This window comes from Pelodiscus sinensis, chromosome 1 (assembly GCF_052426305.1).
Source record: "Pelodiscus sinensis isolate ZL-2025 chromosome 1, ASM5242630v1, whole genome shotgun sequence".
In the NCBI taxonomy this organism is placed as follows: domain Eukaryota; kingdom Metazoa; phylum Chordata; order Testudines; family Trionychidae; genus Pelodiscus; species Pelodiscus sinensis.
The window spans coordinates 339396540-339417401 of record NC_143052.1 but is presented as its reverse complement, the minus strand read 5'-3'; the positions used below and the strand labels follow the sequence as shown (position 1 = coordinate 339417401).

The window sequence follows — 20862 nt, the reverse complement described above, 5'->3', positions numbered from 1 at the left end:
CCTGACCTTTTTGTTGCTAACATACCCGTAGAAACCCTTCTTGTATCCGTCACATCCCTTGCCAGCTGCAACTCCAATTGTGCTTTGGCCTTCCTGATTATACGTCTGCATACTCGAGCAATAGTTTTGTACTCCTCCCTTATCATCTGTTCCAGTTTCTACTTCTTGCAAGCTTACTTTTTGTGATTAAGCTCACCAAAATGTCTTTGTTAAGCCAAATTGTTTGCTTGCCATAACTATATACTTCATGATTCAAATGATAGGTTACAAACCACAGTTAGTAGTTCTGCAGCTTTACATTTGAGTTCCTGGGTGAATTCCATCGGGTCTTAGTGACTTATTACTGTTTAGTTTATCAATTTGTTCCCAACCTCCTCAATCTGAGACAGTTTCTCATTTTTGTCACCTAAAAAGAATGGCTCAAGTTTTGGAGTTTCCCTCACATCCCTAATTGTAAAGACCAATGCAAAGAATTAATTGAGTTTCTCTGTGGCGGCCTTATCGTCTTTGAGTGCTTGTTTAGCATCTCTGTCGTCCTGTGGTTCCACTGGTTGGTTACCAGTCTTCCTGATTCTGATGTACTTAAAACAATTTTTGCTATTACTTTTTAAGTCTTTAGCTAGTTGTTCTTCAAATTCTTTACTGGCATTTCAAATTATATATTTACACTTCACTTGCCAGAGTTTATGCTCCTTTCTATTTTCCTCAATAGGATTTAACTTCTACCTTTTAAAGGATGCCTTTTTGCCTCTCACTGCTGCTTTTACTTTGGTGTTTAGCCATGGTGGCACTTTTTTTGGTCCTCTTACTGTGTTTTTTCATTTGGGAGGTATATTTGTAGACCATGGTCCAGTGTGCTTCAAGAGCAGTCCTGGGAACTACAAGTTGTGAGCTACAAATTGTTGCATGTTGGGAAAACACCTTGGTTCCCGACAGGATGTACCTACCCTCTGCTTCCCCAGCAGGGTCTCAGCAATGATTGAGCTGGGAGCACGTAGACTACAAGCAGAAAGCAGGCTGCTGAACAGGAATCCTGGTTTGTGTCCTCTACGGACTAAATCCTGTTCCTTGTGATATCTGAGTGGGTCTAGTCTGAGGCACACACACACTGACACACAATGCAGAGTACACAAAGGAGCCTGAGGCTGTCTCCCAAAGTTGTGTAAAAAGTCATTTTCCCTATGTTGAATACCCTCATACTGGGTTAGTAAACAATAGGGACTGCAATTTAATTTGAGCTTCTATATGATGTCTTTAAAAAGTTTCCACAAACTTGAGTTTGGATTTCACTTGTGGTGCTGTACCTTCGGTTTAACTAACTTCCTCGTTTTTTAGTAGTTCCCCTTTCTGACGTTAAATGCTACCATGGTGGATTGCTGTGATATTTCCCCCCTTCCTCAGGATGCTAAATTTAATTATATTATGGTCGCTGTTACCAGCAGTTCAGCTATATTCACCTCTTGGACCAAATCATATGTTCCACTTAGTGGTTAATCAAGAAACGCCTTTCTTCAGGATTAGCTGCTCCAAGAAGCAGTGATTTAAGGTGTCAAGAAACTTTATTTCTGCATCCTGTACGGAGGTTACAGGTACCCCAGTCAGAATGGGGATAGTTGAAATCCCTCTCCCCCCTAGTATTATTGAGTTGTTTTCTTGATAGCCTCTCTAATCTCCATGTGCATTTTACAATCATTATCATCATTCTAGCCGGGTGGTTGGGAGAATATTCCTACTGCTACAGTCTTATTATTTGAGCAGGGAATTACTATCCATAGAGGTTCTATGGTACAGTTTGGTTCATTTACGATTTTTACTTCATTTGACCTCTTGCTTTCTTTCACATGTAGTGCCATTTTCTCACCAGCTCGACCTGTTACGTCCTGATATATTTTGTACCCTGGTACTACTGTGTTCCATTGATTATACACATTTCATCACATTTTGGTGATTCCTATTATATCAGTATCTTCACCTAATACAAGACTCTTAACTTGCACTGTCTGTGGGCAGTCTTCTCACCCAAGTTCTCCCAGCTTTATCAGCAGCTTCCTAATGAAGTCTCTCTCTGTCTCTCTCTGTCTGATGGCCTGGCTGAGCCATATGGAAGAGTTATTAGGTGTGCAAAGACCAATCAATCGGGACCCAAAAGTAATTGAAGTAGAACATGCAAACCCCCATGTGCTATAGAACGATGTATTAGCTCACCCAACAACTGTGAAGATAGTAAATAAAACTGGCAATGAGCTCCTGGAATCCAATACGGGAGATGATACAAGCAGCCTGCAGAACCATCTGGAGAAGTTACATTTGTGCTGCGAGTCTGTCCTGCAGAAAATGGAGGAGAGCGAGCAGCAGCTGCAGTCAGTGTTTCAAGAGGCCCAGGGTTTCCTAGGGGAGATTAAGAACTTCCTCCAATGGCTAACAAGGATGGCATGCCAACCGTCTGCATCAAAACCCACAGGAGGTTTGCCAGAAACTGCCTGTGTAACTTCTTGCTGGTTTGCAGGACCTTTTACCAGTAAAAGAGCCTTACACAGTAATATCCTTACTCTCTATTTATTAACAGTTACCAAGTAAGCAGAATACACGAGCTAAGCATTCAGTGCCATGCTTACCAATCCTGATCAAGGCAGGTGAACATCCCCTGTTGGCCAAGCAAGGTCAGTCTCATCTGGATTCTGGTTGCTGCATTCACTATCATGCAGAGGATTCTTGGCAGCTCTGATCTTAGGCTGTGTCTTGGAGATGAATTCTTCTTCCAGGTTTTTTCCTATTATTATTCTTTCTGTTCCTTCTTTTCCGTTCTTTCCGGTCTCCTCCTTGGTCCCCAGTTTATACAGTGAAGCTTGAGTCCTGCTTAGCTATACTGTAACCAGTTATTATAGTAAACATTACTAACCAATCCTAATATACTGTAATGTAATTCCCTATCCAGTTATTTCCCACCACCTTAATTGATTTACACCTAGCAAAATTAATTATACATCAGACAAAAACAATTAAAAACCAGGCAAAAATCTGTTTCTCATCAGATCCTACCTTGCCCTTACCCTGCGCTGGCAAATGAATGCTCCCTGGCTGCTTATGAGCAATGAGGAAGGGGTATCTATGCCACTCACACTTGCCTCTTCCCCCTGTGCCTGTTGGGTCCTTGCTGGTTTAGGGCTAATGTCTGGCATGCTCGAAGTCCTTTGTAGAGCGGGAAGCCAGGATCAATAGTACTGGTGCCAGCAAATAGGACTTTCACCCCTTTTTATAAAGTAGGTTTGTGGGGGCACTGCAGAGAAGATCAAATCAGAATGAATTGCTTAAAGATAGAGCAACTTACAGTCCTAGACTGGGGTTCCTCCACTATAAGGCACCAAAGCAGTCACAAAGAGCACTTCTTTTCATCACACTGGTCAGCAAGTAGTCACACAAGCAAGATACTCCAGCTTCTCTTACCTTTAGATACTCCAGCTTCTCCTGTGCCACAACCAGTACCACTCCTTACACAGATAAGAGGTTATGAAAACCTCTGAATCTAAACCTCACTGAATCTAAACAGGTTCTTCCAATCCCAAAGAACCAACCACGTTCCCAGGTCAATTTATACCTCAGATCTTAATCAAAAGAGCATGCTATGCCAGTGCTAACTCTATACTCTAAAGGTTTATTAATTAAAAAAAAAAGATTGAGAGTAAAATTGTTAAAGGAAACAAATTACATTAAACCAACGCAAACTTCTTGGTGCAAGTTTCTAGCAGAGATAAAATTCTAGAACCAGAAGGATCCTTGAGAGATCATCCAGTCCAGCCCCCTGCCCTCACAACAGGATCAAGCACTGTCTAGATTAGTGTTTCTTAAACTGTGTTCCACGGCACTCCAGTGTGCCGCAAGGCAGTCAGAGGTGTGCCTCCCTTAAAGACGCAGGTGACCTTTTTTTTCCTCAACAAAAAAATCCTTGCTGTTCCTCATAAAAAACAAACAAACTGTTTTGTGTTCCTCAGTCTTAAAAAGTTTAAGAAACACTAGACTAGATCATCCCAGATAGATGTCTATCCAACCTGCTCTGCATTATCTCCAGTGATGGAGAGTCCACAATATCCGTAGGCAATTTATTCCAGTGTTTAACCACCATGACAGGAAGTTTTTCCTAATGTCCAACCTAAACCTCCTTTGCTGCAATTTAAGTCCATTGCTTTTTGTCCTATTATCAAAGACCAAGGAGAACAATTTCCCCCCTCCTCCGCCCGAGACACCCTTCTAGATAACTTGAAAACTGCTATCGTCCCCTTTCAGTCTTCTCTTTTCTAAACTAAACAAGCCCAGTTCTTTCAGTCTTCTTTCATAGGTCATGTTTTCTAGACCTTTAATCATTTTTGTTTCTCTTCTCTGGACCTTCTCCAGTTTCTCCACATCTTTCTTGAAATGTGGTACCCAGAACTGGACACTATACTCCAACTGAGGCCTAATCAGTGCAGAGTAGAGCAGAAGAATGACTTCTTGTGTCTTGCTCACAACACTCCTATTAATGCATCCCAGAATCATGTTTGCTTTTTTTGCAACAGTGTCACACTGTTGACTCATATTTAACTTGTGGTCTACTATGACCCCCGAGGTCCCTTTCTGCAGTACTCCCTCCTAGTCAGTCATTTCCCATTCTGTATGTGTGAAACGGATTGTTCCTTCCTAAGTGGAGCACTTTGCATTTGTCCTTATTAAACTTCATCCTGTTTACCTCAGACAATTTCTCTAGTTTGTCCAGATCATTTTGAATTATAACCCTATCCGTCAAAGCACTTAAAACCCCTACCAGCTTGGTATCATGCACATACTTAATAAGTGTACTCTCTGCCATCATCTGAATCGTTGATGAAGATACTGAACAGAACCAATCCCAAAACAGACCCCCGCAGAACCCCACTCGTTATGCCGTTCCAGCCTGATTGTGAACCGTTAATAACTACTCTCAGTGTACGGTTATCCAGCCAGTTATGCACCCACCTTATAGTAGCTCCCATCTAGATTGTATCTCCCTAGTTTATTGATAAAAAGGTCATGTGACACTGTGCAATTAATCAGCTGTCTTATAAGTCTTCGGAATACATCCTCTGTTAGGATGGGTCATCAGTCTTTTGGGGCTCAATTCATAGCAAAGGTGCTTCAGAAGTGGTGAGCTGGAATGAAGAAAAATGGAGGAATCTCCATGGCCCTTTTTATACCCTTGCTCCTGTAGAAGGAATTCCATTGTTCTCGCTATGTGAAAGTAAGCCCAAGATGGAGTTTGTTACATGTGCAAATCACCTGTCCATGCATGACTCAGTCTTCTTTAGGTAGCAGACATTGCTTACATGCTGGTTTGAATGCTTACAGCAAAGTTTCACAGATGTGAATTGGTACCACTTGAGGTGCATTCTCAGTGAAGTACTGCTAGTCACTTGACTAGCAACCCTTTTATAGTAGGTTCACCCAGCCTCCTCTCAGAAGCAAACATTTGAAATACAAGTACATAGCCAATACTCATAACTTCAAATACAAAAATCATACAGGCATATGAGCAGTATAAACAAAATCAGCAAACCATAAGCTGTGTAGAGACACCTCACTTGGCCTACTTTGTACAAGAGTTGGTGCACACATATAATAGTGGTTGCAACAGTGATTTGTATGTTCATTTTAAAATCCAGTAACATCTGTAAAGGGCTGTTGTGGGCTCCATAAAGCAGGAGAGCCTGGAAACATCAGTGCCAGGAGAGAGAGAGGGCTGGAGGTACAGCTGCAGCATCTTTTCTGCCTGTTCTGTTGTGACTGTGCTCTTAAATGCTGGCAGCTGCTGGAACTGTAGGTCTGTCTTGCTGTAGGAAGTTGATTCTACCGCAAAGAAGAAGCTGACCCCACTCCTGCCTAGTGACTTATGATATGGCCCAATCATGTGGCTGGCTGTGGCTTTGGCTGGGGGCCACCCAATCCCCTGGTTGTTAGCTTTCTGAGTTTTTGTGGTCAGGACTTTGCAGAGAACATTGACTCTCGAGAGCTGGGGGGAGACATTATTGTCCTCACCTTTTACTCTCCCCCTCAACCTTCCCCCTCTTGAACAGCAATGGCCCCTGGGGTCAACGGAAACTGCTGGACTGCGGCTCTAATCATGGCAATAGGGCTGAGAATTCACAGAGCTCATTGCACAGACCCTCCAGGTAAGCAGAGACCCCAGCTCTGGGGAAATGAGCCCCTTTGGGCTCTTGGGATGGGGAACACAAAAGCTTTCCCCCTGCTCGGCTCAGGGATTCTCTTGCAAGAGACTCCCATCTGGAAGTGGGAGGATTCAAGGACAAGGAAAGGCTGCAGCAGAGGTGCGTCGAGGTGGGTTCCTGAGCCGATCCTCTCTCTCTTCTCAGAGTATTTCCTGCTGCAGCAGAAGTCTGAGTGTTACTACACCAATGGCACGCAGCAGGTGAGGTACGTGAAAAGGATAATCTGGGGCCAGCAGGAGATCTGTTACTATGACAGTGACTTGGGCTTCTCGGTGGCCCGCACGGAACTGGGTCGGCCGTTTGCGGAGCATTGGAACAGCCTGGAGTTGCTGAGCTACTTGTGGGCTTCTGTGGAAAAGTTCTGCAGTTATACCTACAGGAGATTTAAGAACATCACTGTGGATAGGCGAGGTAAGGGGAAGGGGGAGGAGACCAAACTGGCACTGGGAACAGTGGGCCGACCCCCATCTGGGGTTATATTTGCCTCTCTCTGCTCACTCCCTACCAGGCAGCAATTGAACATCAGTAGGGCTGGGTTTGAACTTATGGGGCAGAGGGAGTGTTGGAGAACAGGGCTGGAGAGGACAGAATCTTTAACAACAAAGGGTTTCTCTCGACTTGAATAAGGCCCCAAATTCTAGTTTTGAGAGAAATTTTCCCCAAACCTGATACTGAAGGAAATAATTTGGGTGAGCACCATAGACAGGCCAGAACCCCAGAAATACACACAGGGTCCTCCCCATCTTGCCAACTCCCTCAGGCACCTCATGGGACTGGGACTAAGGGCAGCTGGTAAAACTCTCCCATACACCCCTATCAAAGCTCTCTGCCGGTGGCACTGTACCACAAGGTTCACATGAGAAGCAGTGTGAGGGTGGAACCAGTGTGGCTAGGAGGGGAATCATCAGAGTACAACCAGGGCTGTGCATTGCAGGGTCTGGGCGTCTGAAGGAGATGCCGACAGGTGGGTTTTGATGAGAAATCTAGATGATGTAGGCTTGAGTTAGCTCCCTTTGGGCCTGTTCCCCACCATGTCCTCGCAGTGAGCAAATTTCTGATAGGACAGAGCAAGAGAAAGTGCATGTTCTGTATCTGGGCCCCTTTGCCAAGGTGTGTCTCTCTCTCACACACAGTTAAGCCTAGAGTGAAAATTTCCACCCTGACAGCAGAGCCTTCCCACCGCCCCAGCTCGCTGGTTTGCTCTGCCACAGGGTTTTATCCTTCCAAGATAGAGACCAAGTGGTTCAAAAATGGGCAGGAGGAGACAGCTGGAATTGTATCCAGGCAGTTGCTACAAAACGGAGACTGGACCTTCCAGAGCCACGTGATGTTGGAAACAAAACCCAGGTGGGGAGATGTCTACACTTGCCAGGTGGAGCACACCAGCCTGCAAACGCCCATCAGCATTCAGTGGGGTAAGAGACTTGGGGGCAATGCTGAGGATGCCTTAGAGACATGCCTAGCTCTATGGAGATCAGCAGGGGTTGGCCCTGAAGCAGACTGTAACAGGAGGTGTGCCTCATATTGTCCATGAAAGGGTTAACATGGCCCCATGGCATCTGCTTGTATTTGTTCAAGTAGGCCAGGCCTAACTGGAGATAAAGCCCACCTGGATTCTCCCCCCCCCCCTTCCCTTCCATAAAAAGACCAAGTATACCCAGTTGAGGGAGTCTGAGATGGGCTCAGGGTGGCTTTCCTCACTCTGGGGAGCAGGCGAGAAGAAGGCTGAGGAGAACAGGTGAATCAAAAGCCTGACTGGAGGCAGGGACCCTTCTGGGCTGCCTGACCCTCTGAGAAGGAGTGCTGGAACTAGGGGTGCTGTGAGTGCCTGACATAGTTTCTGTCATGTCCAGAGGTTACAGTTTTGTTCAATGACTATCAGCACCCGCCCCCCCACTATACAAACTATTCCTGAGTGAGGGGAGGAGTGTGCTAGCCCCTGAGCGTGAGGTTGTTGGAGGCACAGGCACATGAGGGGTGAAGTGGGGAAACGACTGGCACTTAAGGCATACCTGGGAGGAAGGGGTGGCCTGCTGAGATGCCTCTTGAGTTTGGTTGGGTCCATGTTTGTTTGACTTTGATGAAAGAATCTGAGGTCATGGAAGGGGCTGGACTCTGTAAAGTGGTCTGGCTGGAGGGCCAGGTCGCTCCTACAGCTGGAGGGGTGTGTGGAGTGGGGGTGGGGGGACGACCAAAAGAGGCAACAGGGGCTGCAGTGTACCAGCCATCCAGAATGGGCACAGTGCCACTTTCCTCATATGCTTCAGTAAGACACCAAAGCTATTGTAAGGGAATCAAAGTCCAGGCTAAGCTCCAACCCTTTGGGCTCCTCTTTTAACAGCAACACAGTCTGACTCTGCTAAGACCAAGATGTTTACTGGAATTGTAGGTTTCATATTGGGGTTGAGCCTCATGGTGCTGGGACTTCTCATCTACCAGAAGAATAAGAGAGGTGAGTAGTGGGCGAATAGAAGAGGTGAAAGGTGTCCCCAGTGTGATGGCCCCAAAGCATCTATTTACTATAATTCAGATTTACCTAGATAGCTTGAATTTCAAGGACACTTTGGAAGTTTAGGGCCTCTATTTCAATATGTATTGAAGTCAAGGGCAGTATTTCATTGACTTCAACAGACCTTGGCCTTTAGTGACTGGAGATCTTTCCAGTAACCATTTGGGACATCTTTATGCTTTGAAAGAGCAGTCTCTGATCTGGTATAACTCTGAACAGGCCATTTGAATTCTGAGCTGCTGTGCGGGTTACTTACCGCAAATTCTCCACTTCTGCCCCACAGGCTTTTGCAGCATCGGTTTGTTGCAGACATAGTTTATAGAGTCTGGAGGTGGATGAATTAGTATTTATGTAGAAAAGAATTAAGTAATCTCTCCTCTGAAATAAAAAGAAATCAAACCCAACCAAGAAACCTATGAACTCTCGACCACAAAATTTTCGTTGATTGTTCCTCTTGCCACCTTCCCTCTCAGCTCAATACACTTACATAAATGTAAGATTTTTCCATTTAAAATGAACGAGGAGGACAGGTTAAAATCATGTTGGATCTCTCTCACATAAACACTTGCAAGTGTAATACCAACAGACCCTAGCTGTCTGCAGTTGGAACTGGCCCTGAGACCTATAAAGCTTAATATGAACCTCTAATGCATGAGTGAAGGTTGTAAAGCAGTATTACTGTTTGCTCTGTAGGTGGTCTTGGGACCACTAGATGGGACAGTACATCACACCCAGCAGGTGTGCGGATTACACAAGCTTTCTCCAGCCTAAGCCGGTCTGATAACTCCCTCTTTTTCTTAAGCAAACAAACTTAGCAGGTTCTTCATTCTTGGTCCATTCTTCTTAAGAACACCAGTCCTTGACTGGGAATTGTGACCATCAAGGGGCTGGTTGGTTGTTTTTGGATGATATACGGTTTCACTGGAAATCGCTGATTTGCTGGTTATATCTATCACAGTGAAACTTTTGTCAAAACACAGGCGCATTTCCATTGGGAACTTCTCTCTCTTCCAGGGTCCACCACCCTAACAGGGAGCTTCTGGGCCCCCAGGTCACCCAGCTGGAGCCAGTGCTCTGGAGGTTGGCAGGTTCCCTGCAACACAGCAGCCAAGCTATGCATGCCCAGCTGGGGCCAACATTCTGGAGGCTGACTGGCTTTCCACACTGTAAAAGCAGCTGCCCCAAAGGCCCCATCTCCAGGGAGGGTTCCTGCCGTTCATCTCCCTGCTAGGCTTCCAGCTCCAAAAGAAGGAAAACTACCAGCACTGAAACTGACATTATTGTCAGTTTCACAGCTGCTATTTCACATTTTGTTTCAGGAATAGTGTTCCCCCTAAACTGCACAGCTTCACAGGTGACTAATCAGCCCCACCCTGTCCATCAGCTCTGAGCCTCTGACTGGGCGGGGCTGATTAATCATCTGGGAAGCTGTGCTGCTGTGCAGCTTAGAGGGAACACTGTTTTGTAATGACATTTTCATGGATCTCCAGCTCCAGTAAAATTGCTTTTCTTCTAGATCAGAATGAAATTAAATTTGTAAATTCCCAAATCCTCTGGGAACTAAAGTTCCTGAATTTCAGTGAACTTTAGTCACGAACTCCCTGCCCATCCCATATTATTTACTGGGAGGGTGGCCTGGCTAGATGGAAGAAGACCTGTGGGTTGGGTCCCAGTATGGAGAAGGCTGAGAACTACTGCCTTAGAAAAATAGTTCCCAAACATCCGTGTCTTCTTAAATTATGAGGAATAGGGGAGCAGGGACGAAATAATTGACCCTGCCAGAACCAGCTCTCCAGCCTGCCTAAGGTTCTGAGCACATTTCCTTGGGTTTATCAAGGATCCAAATTAACCAAACTCAAGGTAATGCCAGTCTTCACTTCTCATCCTGTTGAGTTGGCACCACTTCATGTGGGCCCTTGGGAACTTCGCCTTATTGTCTCCTCTTATCTCCCCATTTGTTATCCCCAGATCCCTTAAACTCAGAGTCTAAGGCCATGTCAACACTACAAAATTATGTTGACCTAACTTATTGGCATACAACTGCCACAGTTACAAAATCACTTGTGTGTGCGAACACTTGTTTCCTTGAGTCAGGGATGTGCATTCTCACCGGGAGTGCTTGTATCGATTGTGTTGTCAGCATGGGGGATTGTGGAATGGCTCCTAAAGGCCGGTAACTTCAACATATGTAATATATTATGTGAACTGGCACTAAATTGACCTAATGACATTGACCGTGCCTAGGCCATTTGGGCATCTGGGTGTTACTAAACTGGCTTAGAGAGACACTTATGTCTGTGAATTTTAAATGAAGCAAGGTCATGCAAGGTCGTTTACACTGACCTAACTATGCAGTGTAGACCAGGTCAAAGAGTACTGCGAGACTGGAGATGGCATGAGAATCAGGAAGATATTTCTCCCTCCATTGAGGGTGATGTAGGAGCCTCTCCCCAACAGCAGAATGTCATGATTGTTGCTAGAGTATTTCCCATCCCTGAGGCTGCCAGGTAGAGTTATTGGGAAATGCCCTGAAGTCTGCAGGAGAATTCCCACTTGTTCCTGCCCCTTTGGTTATTTCTCTCTCCTCTCTTTCCCTGCAGGGTACCTGAACTTGGACAATGCAACATCTGGGAGTGACAGAGGCAGCTCTACAAGCTTACTGTTCTGACTAGATCCTTCCAGTTTCTGTGCATGGCCATCTCTGAATCTTCCCTTAACTCTCCACTTTCACACACAAGCCATTACTCTCTCCCTTCCCTCTTGCTAGCTCTTCTTCCTGTGCTCTTGCTCAGGTTAATCCTGTGCAGCCTTTAGCTGTGGAAACCTTCACTTCCCCTCAATCCCAGCTGGTTCCCCTCCTGCCAACATTTCAGTAGTTTGTCTTTCCTTGCTGCCCTGCTCTGCAATAAAAGAACCAAAGTGTTTGTAGATCTGGGGTTGTCCTAGGGGATTTGACTAGGGGACTCTCCAATGGGAAGAAGAGAGCAGGATCTAGCTGCTGCATGGAGCTGCGGATGGATGTCTGTCCAATTACTCTGTGTATACCCAGATAGAAAAAAGGGGAATAAATAATGTTTCCAATTAATGCTTTCACTTAGAAAAATGTATCTAAGGGCCTGAAACAATTTAATAAGACTGAGTTAATTAAAAGTGCTAATTAACCTGGTGTTAATCTTTAATATCTTCTATTTGGTACATTTCTGAAGTAGATCTGCACTATCAGGGCTACTCAACACATGGCGTATGGGCCATTTGTTTGTGGCCTGTGGTGCAGCTTGGGTTTACGTGAGGCACAACAGACAGCCTGCGGGTGGGATTCTTTGAACATGGCCGCCTCTGGGAACACGCGTCACAACAGCGAATCAGTAGAATGGTCTCCTATTACTATGCATAGTTACATTCCTGGACTGTCATTGCTCATTAAAAATGCTGCCATATGGGTGGAAATTGGGTAAATATTGCATTTTATTAATATCAGCAGAACTGACTTACATGGGGCCTGTGTGTTGTATAGTCTTGCTTTAATCTTTACATTCATGCCCGTCAGTGTGAAGGAAGCTATTTGGATATATTTGCATATATATTTACATGTATATGCAACCACACTTAAGTTGCGGCCCTCGGCATGTGCTGTGAACATCATTGTGGCCCCAGGGCTTCCAAAGGTGAATAGCCCTGCTGTATATCGTGACACCAAACTCTTTGGCTAATGGGGATTGTACTGTACTCAGCTGATGAGTGGGACATAAAAACCTATGTAAAACAGCAAATTAAAGAGAGAAATCCTTCCCCAGGTACCTAACAAGCCATGAGATTGTAAACATTCTCTCCATGTTGATCATCTAATTTGCCTTTCACTGTCATTACTGGTTTGTTCTTGCTGCTGCTTTTTCTCCTGACAGTGGCCTCGGTCACCATAGACACTGAAATGAGGCTGCTTAGTCTCAGTTCCTGTCTCTAACTAGGTTCACGGTGTGGTTGTCATGCGCTAATCTGCTGGTGTTGTACTTACGGTTTTATCCTGAAACCTTTCATAGAGTTGAATGCCAGAAAGGCCAATTGACTCTTTCAATATGATTTCCTGCATATCACAGGCCACTAAATTTTATATATGTACCCGTCTATTGAACCCAGAGATTTTAGATAGATCAAAACTTTCATATGTTACTGGGGAAAAAAACAGGAGAGATCGAGGTGCCATTGGTGCTTAAGGCCCCTGTAATGGCAGGAAACTGCCTAGGTGAGAGATGCCTGGATGATCCCAACAGGTGAGCTGTGCTCCATGCCGCAGAGGAAGACAAAAACAAAACAACCCCAGGACTACATCTACACTGCAGAGTTTTTGCTCAAAAACTTGTGGAGCATCCACACTATAAGCCCGTTCTTGCCCCCAAAAAAGTACAGTTAATTGAAGGAACACAGGGCTTTTTGCACAAGAGTTATTCCTCTCCCCATGAGGAATAAGCCTTCTTGCTCAAGAGCTCCTGCGCAAAAAGGCATGTGTGGATGGGCAACAGAGGTTTCTTGCGCAAGAAACCCCTATGGCTAAAATGGCCATCAAAGCTTTCTTGCGCAAGAGCATGTCTATGCTGCCATGGATGCCCTTGCGCAAAAGCACATGGTAGTGTGGACGCGCTCTTGCGCACAAACTCTTGCACAAACCAGTTCTTGCACAAGAAGACTGCAATATAGACGTAGCCCAGGGTTTCTGCCAATCTGTCCTGGGGGTTGGGGAATTCATTTCTCACCCCAGCTCTACGGATCATAGTAGTATCTGAGCACCCTTGGATTTAAGCAGTGCAGGGGCAAGGCTTAGGTAATTTTAAAGACATCTGTATGTAACCCAGAGACACTGACCACTGAAAAGAGTGAAGTCTGCTCTGCAGCCTTAGCTAACAGGCAGTTGGCTTTTAGCTCATGCAGTGGAAGCACAGGCCTTTAGCCCCTAAGGGTGCAGGTTTATTTCTGGAATCCCATCTGTTGACGACCAGGGTCTGTGAACTTTTCATGTATATCAGACACTATTATAAATTAGTCTAAAAGATTTATTCACATAAACCAAAACCTGGGTTTCAGGCCTCAGTGACTTGCCCATCCCAGAAATAAACCAGCACAGGATAAAACTCAGTGATGCTTTGAAAAGTAGCATTCCAAGGATAAACCCAATGTAGAGTGGAATAGAGAAGTGACACAGTCATGGAGACCTGATTATACACAGGATTTAAATTGTTCTATAGCAGATCCTGGTGGGTGGGCTACTTCACACTAGTAGAACCATTAAACTCAATGGAATTACTTGTTGCAAGATTGGGCCCTTATATCTGCCACCATAATAAATAGTCTTTAAATACCGATGGGCAGAAATGAACTGATCTTTGCACAGTTCTTTAAATTACCCAGTGAAACAAGCTGTGGTGAGACTGAGATGGTGTGATCACCCTAACTGGAAATATTCAAGGCACAATTGAGCATCCATCAACCTGGGATACCTAAGGATAATTAATCCATCCTACTATGATGCACAGAGAGGAAGCAGATGACCCACCTTTCAAAGTGAATCTATGAAATCACCAGTCCCCCAGGGTCTCTTTGTACAAGCTCCATGCAGCCAGGAGAGGAAATTGGTAACTATACCCAGCAAGACTGTTTCTAATTAACAAATAATTACCTACAAATTGCTGTAATTATTGCCTTGGATTCCAGAGAACAGAGCCCTGACAATGAGAGGAGCATAGTTTCCTTATGAGTGAAATATTTTCCTTGTCTTATCTTGAGTGCCCTGCTGCTATGAGATTTGGGAACTTTGCTCAGCTTTCCTTCTATGAAAAGTGAGAACTGCTTTTGCTGTCTGGTTAGGAAAGTATTGGCTGAAAGGAATGCAAGGTTTTTCCATGCCCTCTTAATTTATCTTACCTGCTGCTTTAATTCTGGGCAGTTTTTTTGGGGGGGGTGCCATAAAAATAAAATCTATACATTAAGTATCACAGAGCTAAGCATAATCTAAAGTGCATGGACAATAAAAATAAATGGGCAAAATGAACCACCAGGGACTGCATTGTTCAATGGGAAATAGAATCTGTGCTTGAAAGGAGGAGCCAAAATCATTTTTCCCACTATTGCTAACCTGGAAAAAAAGAATAGGAAAGATGAACGTATTCTGTGGTATTGTAGCAGTGGTTGTAAGTGCCGGTGGTGGGCTGGGACACCACTGTGTTAAGTGCTGTACAAACACACAACAAAAAGATGATTAGTGTTGGGGGTGTGATGTGTGTGTGTGTGTCTATGTGTGGTTTTTTTTAAGGATGTTAAGTATCGGGCATTTTGCATCAACTATTTGATTATTCGATAGGGCGCCTGTGCCTTTGAAGTGTAGCAATAACCCAAAGGCGAAAGCGCTGAGAGGAGCCTGGGGTCAGCTGGAGGCTCCCCACTGACCCCATGCTCCATGCGACGCTGCCACTTTGAAATGCTGCATGCAGCCTGGGGACACCCCAACTGGTTCCAGACACCCCGTGGCTTTTCAAAGTGGCAGCACCACGTGGAGCCCGGGGTCTGGCCCCAGGCTTCACTCAGCGCTGCTGCTTTGAAGTACCCCCTGCCGTGCTGCACTCTCCCCGCTGCTTCTCCCCCCCCCGCCATGATGCATTTGCTTATTTAATAGTTGACTAGTCCTTCACATCCCTAGTTTTTTCAGATTGACCGCTTTCCCCCACAGTCTGAGAACTTCCAAAATCTAGGGCTAATTGGACACCTCACTTTATTTCTTATTACAAACAGGGGCCTTGTAAAAGGGTGGCCTTTAAGAGTCAGAGGTGTGGGGCCACTCAGCCCTTTTCACTAATGGGATGCAGCTAAAGCAGTGGTCTCCAACCTTTTTACACTCAAGATCACTTTTTGAATTGAAGGACAATCCAGGATCTACCCTGCTCTTTCCCTGAAGCACCACCGTTTTCTCAAGCCATACTCTGCTTGCTCCAGGCCTCCGCATCGTTCGATCTCCCCCACCCTCACTCGCTTGCACCAAGCTGGGGCAGCAGGTTGGAGTTCAGGAGGAGGTGGGGTGTGTCCGGGGCTTGAGAGGTCAGGTGCAGAAAGGGATGGCGGGTACTGATTTTGACCATGCTCACACTGTGGGGTGCAAGCTCAGGGAGGGAGTTTTGGAGCATGAGCTGGGCAGAATGTTGAGGGAGGAGGGTATACGGTGCTGGTTCAGAGAGGAGGGTCTGGGAGGAGGGGTTTGGGATGCAGGAAGGGGTTTGCGGGGTTGGCTCTGTGCGGGGTTCAGGGTGTAGGAGGGGGCTTGGGGTGCTGGCTCTGGGAGGGTGTAAAAGCAGGCTCTTTTCTGGCCAGGCCTCGTGCGCATCGCCTTCCTAGCCCAAGATTACCTTCCCCTCAAACCAAAAATCCTGCACTATGTGACTTAAGATCAGTAAAAACCAGGAGTAAAACACCAGGCAGGTAAGGATCATGCAAAGTTTGCGCCAGTCAAGGGCCATCTCACCCCCTCCCTTTCCCCTTCAGCCTGTCACTAGGCAGACAGAATCTGTTAAGCCTATCACAAGTAAGCGCGGGAAAGCTCTTGCTCTCTCTATAAAGCAGCTACCCCTCCTGCATCCAGTTGAGGGTTCCCGAAAATTTGGAAGGCAGAACACGAGCCAGGTTCTGAGGGCTGATCACCCAAAGGCCCCCTCCCGCTCACCGAAGCTACTGAATCTTCCGCAGAGCGTAACGAATAACGAATATGCTGTTGTCTCTGTTGTCCCTTGTATGTCCGATAAGTGTGAGTATTGCTGTGTAAAGTTAGTTAAAGGTTTGATAATTAATAGTGTTAAGAGTAAGTTAGTTAGAAGTTTGTTAAATAGTACAGTTAGGAGTTCAGATGTCAGACCTTATGAGTAAAATTAATGTAAATATAACTGATAAAAATCCCTGGGGTGTTGTTGATAATTATTGGGACTTGGAAAAACCTCAAGGTATTTTCCTCTATTGCATTGCAGTTTGTTTATTGTTACGGTTAATAGTTATCTGGCGCCCACGCATGTAAAAAGCTGATGAATAAAAAGTTATAGTTAAAAGCATTTCTAATAAAAGTTAAAAGATATTCAGAACAAAGTTGCCTGTTTCTGCACCTCTCTGGGGCTGGCCACATTCTCGAACCTTCCATTTTACCTGAACAGAGGGGACTGAGATTGGGCTGCAGCCGCCCGCTGAGTGGCACATACTGAGTGGTGTACACAGAGTGGTACACACTGAGTGGTTTCTGTTTGGGAAAGTGGAGCTAAGGCAGATTTCGTGCCTGGCCCAGCCTCGCTGCTCCTGGAAGTGGTCAACATGCCCCTGGAGCTGGAGGGCTGGGGAGCACATGGCTCACATTAAAATCAGAACACTTTGAAAGAATAAAATGACAAAGAATGTATGTGGACCAGCACAGACCTCAGGCCAATTTCTGCTCCAAGAGCAAGATAAATACCATTGACCTGCCTTCTCCAACATAAATACAGAGCAACATGTAGATTAATAAACAAACAGCTCCCTAAAATGTATTTTAAATCAAAGCCACCCCCCCAAAAGCAGACCAAGATGCTCCATTGTCCACACTTCTCTTGGGTATAGGATGAGAGAACGGGAGCTCAGATACTAAGCTGGTAAGTGTGGGGTAAGAACCTATGCAGAAAGAGACTAGAACACCTGTGCATGTGAGCAGGCACCTTGAACTCAGGAGCAATACTTGTAGGCATAAGCATTTGCAGGATCAGAGTTTAGGACTGCAATTTGTTTCCTGCAAGTGCTGTTGTTTTATTGTGTGTATATCACAATGTCTAGCAGTATGGAGTCCTAATCCTGGCTGAGGACTAGAGTAATAAATGGTTTTCAAGGGGAATTTAGGCAGGAATCAGTGCCCAAATACTACAGTAAGTACCTAGATAGACAGGCAGATGTATAGATTTTAGTGCCTCCAGTAATTGCCATTTCACAGTGTTACAGGGACTGGAATAATTGAGAGGAGTTAGATAAGTGGTCAAACAGGGGCTTTTAAAAACATTATTTAATTACAAATGATTCCTTTATCAGGAATGCCTTTAACAGGTACAGATAACAAGGAAGAAAAGGTTTTGAAACATGAGTCAGTTAACAAGTTGATTCCTGCATTTGCCATGTGATTTAAGTGGGCTCAGCTGAGCTTGCCATGAGCGCAGTATGGACACAGGGGCCTGCCCATGCAGAGGTATGTGCTGGATTCGGATCCCCACTCTGGAGAGATTCTTCACGTAGGGGATGTGATCTAGACTCTTAGTAGAGATCTGTCTGGTGGTGATGATGAAACAGAAGAAAAAAAAATCTTTGGAAAAGAAAAGTGGTGCATTTTCACACAGCTTTTTATAGGACACTATGGGGCAATATTTTGTAGGGAGCATTGTCATTATAAAATTCTAAAACCAAAATCCCCAACAGTTTTTAGGGCTCTGAACTACCGGATAAGATGTAGTGTTTTGTTCAGGGGAATGGAGAGGGAGAGAGAACACAGTAGAAATTTCAGATCCCTTTACAATTTTGCAATATTTTACCATTTTACTCTACTGCCAGACTAGAGAATGGGTTTCATTCTTCTTATGGGTCACCATTTTTTCCATAGAGTGTTTGAGGTGTGGTTGTGTCATATCTATGCCTGACTTTTCTGTATATTATAAACTTTAAATCTTAAGGGGATCAGCTGTCCATTTTGTTGTGTTCATTCAGTGCAAACAATAAAGCTCAGCTCCTCAAACATATTTAGACTCCTAATTTCTGGTTCTGTCAATGGAAATTAGAAACCTAAATACCTCTGATGATTCGGGCTTTAGAACTTGAACCTATGATCAGTGCGGTCAAAACAACCATTGACATGAATGATGCAAGATCAGAGTGTCAGAAAGGAGATGCACTACAATGGGCCGTTTTCCTGGCAGCCAATCTGCTCTAATTCCTCCAACAGACAGCCAAGCTCCTCTGCTGTTTGGGGTGGGGAGGTGAGAATGGGTTATTCTTAAATCACTGTACTGCCTTCTATAAGGCTGAAGGGATGCAGAACTGTTTGCAGCCAGCCTGAACAGCATGCTATCAGCCCCACATCATGCTTTATATGGCCACCCACCACCAGAATATCCAGGGGCCAGATTTTCAAAGGTATTTTAGGCATGTAAAAGTTGCAAATAGGCATCTAGTGGGATTTTCACTAAGCAGGGGAGGTGTTAACTCCCACTGAGAATGCTTTGTCCCCAGCTTCCATCCTGGTCTTATGATGTGCATTTTCCCAGAACAGCACAGCCCTTGTGGGGCTTTATATGCCACTGTTTGGTCTTTGAAGTAGCTGGGGCTTGATCCATCCATGGCATTGACGAGTAGGATCAAAGCCTTAAACTGGCATTGGTAGCTGACATACAGCCAGGGTCTCCAGCACGGAGAAGGCAAGCAGATACAGTCTTTATCATCTGCAGGCTCTGAATCAGCTCTGCCATGACATCTCATGATGAGCCAGAGGAGAAGACTTCAGACACTCACCGGGTCTGCCTCTGTGTTCACCATGATGGGGCTGCTGTGCCCAGATGATCACTTTTGGCTAATGTTAGATTGCAAACCCCTTTGTTATTTGGAGGCAGGAGTAATAAAGGGTTGTGACATTTGATGTATGACTAAAGGGCAGAAGATCTGTGTTTGGGGACTTACCTCGGCTGACCTGCATTTGCTAGGCAGGACTTAAGGGTGCCAAAAGCCCATGGAGATGAGAGAAGGTGAGGCCAGGTACCTGCTGGTATGGGCTCTAAGGGCCATAGGCCCCATGTCATCCTTTCTTGCCTGTGCAATGGTAGAGCTGAGTAAGATTCAACTGATAGTCCTTTGTTGAAGATCCACCAGGCCTAACCATTTGGCCTGCTTTGGGACAGTGCCTCCGGTGGAACTGCCCAGCCTGTAATAGCTGGATTCACCGAGAGCTGTGTTAAGCAGAAGGATCTTAAGACATCCCAGAGTTTGCAGTGGAGCAGAGCAGCGGATGGTGAAGTAGATGGCAGAGCGAACAAGGTTCCTTCCCCCTCTCCCTCCCCAAAGTGGGGGGGAAGGAGGGGTCAAGAAACCATCGAGCTCTGGGTCTTCACTAACAAAGGACAAGAAGTGTGAGTGGGCTGCAGTGGAGGGAGTGGGGAAGGGCAGGTTAAAGAACTGTTGTCTGTTTGGACTTAAGAACTTGAGACAAAAGACTCTACCCAGTGTACTCTGGAGAGGGTGTTTTGCTCATGATTTTATGCTTATTGAACCATGCTTGTGGCATTTCCTACATTAATGCCAGGTGATCTTCCCCTTTTTATTTAAAGTTTTTTTTCTATACACACATGAAGAGCTTGTGAGAGGGGAAATGTGTAGAGGCACCCGAGGGTGGTGTGTAATTTGTGGGTGGGGGCTTGAGCTGGTTCTGTGCTATGTTCTTAACAAGGAACCCCTGAATACTAAACCCTCGTTGCTGCAGGCTACACTTGGCAGAAGAGTGAAACTAGCAGCTTCAGAGACAGCAAAGGACAGTAATCCAGCCTGATGGGGCCAAATGCTTGGATCACAGGTCTCAGGTTTTTACCCAGGAGGAAAGGAAGAAATTTCCTCTTGAGTTGAAGGTACAAGATGACATTTTGAAGCAGTGACATTACTGGCTCTCGCTATATTTCTCCTCTAGGTCAGTTTCACAGTTGTAACCTGGTGCATGTGCCTTGATGGTGCTGGGAAGGGTTCAGAGAAATCCCACAAAAGCCTGAGTCTCCATGTCTGTGCTAGTAACCAAGCCTTGAAATCTGGTAGCTTCTGCACAAGCAGCTATTTGACTTTATGCAATGCCGCTCATGCTACAGCATCGCTAAGCATGTCACTATAAATAAATGGATATAAAATGGCCAGCAATAAGTTTAGATTTGAAATTAGAGAAAGGCATTTAGCCATCAGAGAAGCAAAGTTCTGGAATAGCCATTTAAGGTCAGCCACTTCAAGCTAACTGGCTTCAAGATGGAGGGTATGTCTACATTGCAAGCTTATTTCAGGAAAAAACTATTCCAGAAGATATCTTCCAGAATAGCTTATTTCGAAATAGAGTGTCCACAC

The 20862-nt window shown here is 45.2% G+C and overlaps 1 protein-coding gene across 6 annotated transcripts in view; it reads left to right on the top strand.

The window, feature by feature from the left end:
• Positions 1-20080, top strand: part of LOC102458068 (DLA class II histocompatibility antigen, DR-1 beta chain-like) — a 31886-nt gene extending 11806 nt beyond the window's left edge. For 2 of the 6 annotated variants that reach the window (XM_089775771.1, XM_075919472.2), the window contains exons 3-6: positions 6378-6644; positions 7367-7648; positions 8575-8685; positions 11343-20080. In XM_089775771.1, the coding sequence (XP_089631897.1) occupies positions 6378-6644; positions 7367-7648; positions 8575-8685; positions 11343-11410 (728 nt within the window). In that variant the 3' untranslated portion in view covers positions 11411-20080. Of the gene's footprint in view, positions 1-5971; positions 6177-6377; positions 6645-7366; positions 7649-8574; positions 8686-11342 lie in introns of those variants that run through there. The other 4 variants (XM_075919473.2, XM_075919471.2, XM_075919470.2 and 1 more) reach the window with 4 other exon arrangements.
• Positions 20081-20862: the final 782 nt, after the last annotated feature.